General features: G+C 39.1%; 1 protein-coding gene across 1 annotated transcript in view; it reads right to left on the bottom strand.

Annotated features, from left to right (window-relative positions):
• Nucleotides 1-4,053, bottom strand: part of LOC106881768 (outer dynein arm-docking complex subunit 2) — a 52,849-nt gene that overhangs the window by 4,155 nt on the left and 44,641 nt on the right. Inside the window, exon 3 of the mRNA XM_052975364.1 lies at nt 2,243-2,464. Coding sequence (XP_052831324.1) covers nt 2,243-2,464 — 222 coding nt within the window. The remainder of the gene's footprint in view (nt 1-2,242; nt 2,465-4,053) is intronic.

The following is a 4,053-nucleotide window of genomic DNA, read 5'->3' as shown; positions in this document are numbered from 1 at the left end:
TCTCTATATCCTCTACAATAGTACATATTCTCCTGGCTAGGCAGTATGGTATGTTGCGTTTTGTATGGGGTGGATGGCACGATTTAAAGTTCAAGTATATATATGCACCAGCATGACCGCAGCCACTTGGCTGAAACACATAAATAAATAAATATATATGTGTGTGTGTATGTGTGTCTGTGTTTGTCCCCCTAGCATGCTGGTGTGTTTATGTCCCCGTCACTTAGCGGTTCGGCAAAAGAGACCGATAGAATAAGTACTGGGCTTACAAAGAATAAGTCCCAGGGTTGATTTGCTCGACTAAAGGCGGTGCTTCAGCATGGCCGCAGTCAAATGACTGAAACAAGTAAAAGAGTAAAAGAGTATATGCCAATATACACAGACAAAAATCTGCAACATAACTGACCAGCTATGACCCTCCTCCTGAAGACGTCCAAAGAATGGACCATCATTGATGTAGCTGTACCTGTAGACCAGAATATTGTGAAGACAGGATGAGAAAGTTAGCAAGTATGGAGACCTAGGATAGGATGTGAAAAGAATCCATTCAGCCTCAAAAGTGAGTGTGGTACCTATTGTGATAGGAGCACTTAGGGTCATCTCAAAGAAAGCAATATTCTGATATCAAAAGCGGCAAATACCAAACTTCATGGGAAGTATTCAGTGAACCAGCCCAGTACTTAAATGCAGTGAATAATTGTCACCTTCACATGACAACACTTCCATTCCTGCTGTCTGTCTCAGTATTATTAGTATCATTATATTGCCTTTTCTCTTCTGTCTCTCTACCATTAATCTTTATTTATGATCCTTCCTTCTTCCTCTCTCCATACCTCTCTCCCTACCTCTCTCCCTACCTCTCTCTTTTACCTTCCTTTTTTCTCTCTCCCTGCTGTCACATTTTCTTTACAATCCCTGCCTCACATTCTCTTTCTCCCCCTTTTCTTTCCTCCCCCATTTCTTCCCTCTCTCCTTTTCCTATTTCTCTCTCTCTCTCTCTCTCTCTGCTTCTCTGCTGCAAGCAGTTAACCATACAATGTAGAGCAAGTGAAGTGGTGTTTAGTGTGGAATTTGATTTAATTTGTGGCTTTGCGATAGAAATGGTGGATTCTCATCTAAAGTTCAGTTAGACAGAAACATTCCAATAATTAAATAAAAACAATTGGAACAATTTACAAGACACAGGAATGGCTGTGTGGTAAGTAGCTTGCTTACTTAATGTAAATGAGAAGAGGTGTGGGTGATGTATTTAAAGGTCTGGACAGAGGGTACTGAAACATGAAGTTCATCAGAGCAATGACTATGGGAATACTCATAGAAAAGACACAACAATGACAGATTTTGATGATGAGCCAAAAGCTCCATCTTAGTAGAAAGAACAATGATGATGGTTATGAGTTCTAGAGAGCAGTAGTTCAAGGAAGGGAGGAAAGAATAAACGGACTTATGACTAACAGGAAGCTCAACAGAGCAATGATGCACCTGAGAAGGTAAGCAGGTGGCAGAGGATAATCGACCTGAAAGTCCACTAGAGCAATTTCCATGGAAACAACAACCGCTGCCACCACCACCGCCATCATCATCATCATCATCATCATCAACGTCTGACATCCATTTTTCATGCTGATATGGATTGGACAGCTTGATAGGAACTGGCAAGGACAAGGACCACACCATAGTCTTGTTTTGGCTTGGGTTCTACAACTGGATGCCCTTCCTAATACCAACCATTCTACAGGGTATACTGAGTGCTTTTTACATGGCACCATCACCAATGCTTTTTATGTGGCACCTTGGTTTTAGGACCTCAATTTTGTTGTGGTGGCCATGTCTTCTCGAGTGCAGCAATGTGCCACATACCTCAGTCCCCTGTCATCTCCTTTGTAAGAGTCAGCATTTTGAGATTAGCTTTCAATACTTTGTCCCATGTCTTCCTGGGTCTCCCTCTTCCACAAGTTCCATCCAATGAAAGTACATTCAGACAATGAGCTAAAGATTCCAACCTAGTTAAAATAAGAGGACCCACCACACTAACAAACTGATTCTGAATTCTACAAAGCAAATTAAAACACTTAGAGAAAGCACCAACTCAAAGAGGACAGCAATATTTAAAGCAAGGCCAAATGGTGGTCTTAGAGAAATACAAGATACCCTCAGACTGTTTACAAAATGTGATACAAAATAAAAGTCAATAAATACAGGATTCCTTTTAAGATTAACATGATAAATGCTAATGCGTTACCTTGACAACTCCAGCTTCGTACATTATGATACAATTATTGGCATTCTTCGATAATTGGTAAAGAGCTCTGGCAGTAGAACGGTGGACATCTTCTTGGCTGGATTGTAGGTATTTCACTAGTGGTGCCACAGCGTTGTGATTACCAAAAGACACTCTGTTGTGACCCCAATTGCAGCAGCGTGCAATCGCCTCAGCCAGATTCTGGCGTAGTCGGTCGTTGGTCTAGAAGAAAGAAATGTTTCGGAAATGAAACGAAATAATTATGTTGGGAAAATAAATTATAGGAAAAGAAACAATTCAATAAAATTGATCCCAGATTGGCAGACAATTCCTTTAAGAAATTTTTTGGAAAGAAAATGGTTGAGTAAAATGACAAATGAAAAAAAAAAAAATGGAAAGAAAACAAAATAAAAATATTGAAATAAACAAAAAAAAAAAAGAAAAGTAAAGAGAACTGGTTTAATTCCAACTAGGAAATGAAGATCTGCGTTCCAAATTCTAACTTCCTGAAATGAGAACTGGTGCTGATGAGAGAGCAAAGGAGAAAGAGGAAGAAGAGGTTTGAGAAATTCACCAAAATCTTTCTCTATTCTCATCATTTTTTAGCTCTTCTCTCTCTCTCTCTCTCTCTCTCTCTCTCTCTCTCTCATGAGTTCTTTTCACTGAAATACTGCTTGCACATATGACCATGCACATATGCACACATGCAAATAGACATATACACAAATACACATATAGATACACATGTACATACATACACAAACATTCTGAACTTATGCATGCTCCCAAACTCTAGATCTTTCATCAAAAAAAGTTTCAAAATTCCATTCATCTACCATCGTTTTCTTTTTACTTGTTTCAGTCATTAGACTGTGGCCATGTTGGGGCATCACCTTGAATTTTTAGTCAAATGTATTGACCCCCAGGACTTATTTTTTTATGCCTGGTACTTATTCTCTTGATCTCTTTTGCTGAACTGCTATGTTATGGGGAGGTAAACACACCAACACCAGTTGTCAAGTTGTGGTGGTGGTGGGGGACAAATGCAGACAGAAAGACACGCAAATAGACAGAAAACTCTTGTCCAAGGTGCCACACAGTGGGACTGAACCTGGAACCATGTGGTTAGTAAGCAAGCTACTTACCACATAACCACTCCTGCGCCTATGAAATAGGAAATAAAAGGAGAAAATTATAATTCTTTTTTATCCAAGGGCAACACAGTCTCACTGTATGGAACATTGGGCAAATATCTTCTACTATAGCACCAGGCTGACTAAAACCTTGTGAAAGGATTTGGTAGATGGAAACAAAGAAGTCCATCATGTGTGTGTGTATGTGTGTGTGTGTGTTTGTTCGTGTGTGTATGAATGTGTGTGTGTGTGAGTGTGTATTTGTGTCCCTTTGTTTTGACATTGTGCAATGGTTGTAAATGAGCCTCATGCATTTCCAATTTTATGTGAAAAACATGTCTAGCCATGAGAAAATATTAACTTGCTTGGAAACAGGTGAGGGTTGGTGACAGGAAGGGTATCCAGCTATAGAAAATCTACCTCAATGAATTCTGTTTGACCCATGCAAATGTGGAAAAGTAGAATTCTAAAACAATGATGATGATTGTTATTATTCCTACAAACAATTCTTTCAATTTCCAATGGAGTCATTAAAAATAAATCCCTGATTGTCTATATAAATTCAAGTGGTCCACTTAGATGATTGCTTCCACAGGCATTGGTTTAACTTTTCCACTAAATCACCATTAAGTAGTTTTGTGACATTAACAAGATCTCCCATTGTAAGAGAAGATAGCC

Source organism: Octopus bimaculoides, chromosome 21 (genome assembly GCF_001194135.2).
Source record: "Octopus bimaculoides isolate UCB-OBI-ISO-001 chromosome 21, ASM119413v2, whole genome shotgun sequence".
In the NCBI taxonomy this organism is placed as follows: Eukaryota; Metazoa; Mollusca; class Cephalopoda; order Octopoda; family Octopodidae; genus Octopus; species Octopus bimaculoides.
The sequence above is the reverse complement of the archived record's forward strand: the minus strand, read 5'-3'. Positions and strand labels throughout refer to the sequence as shown.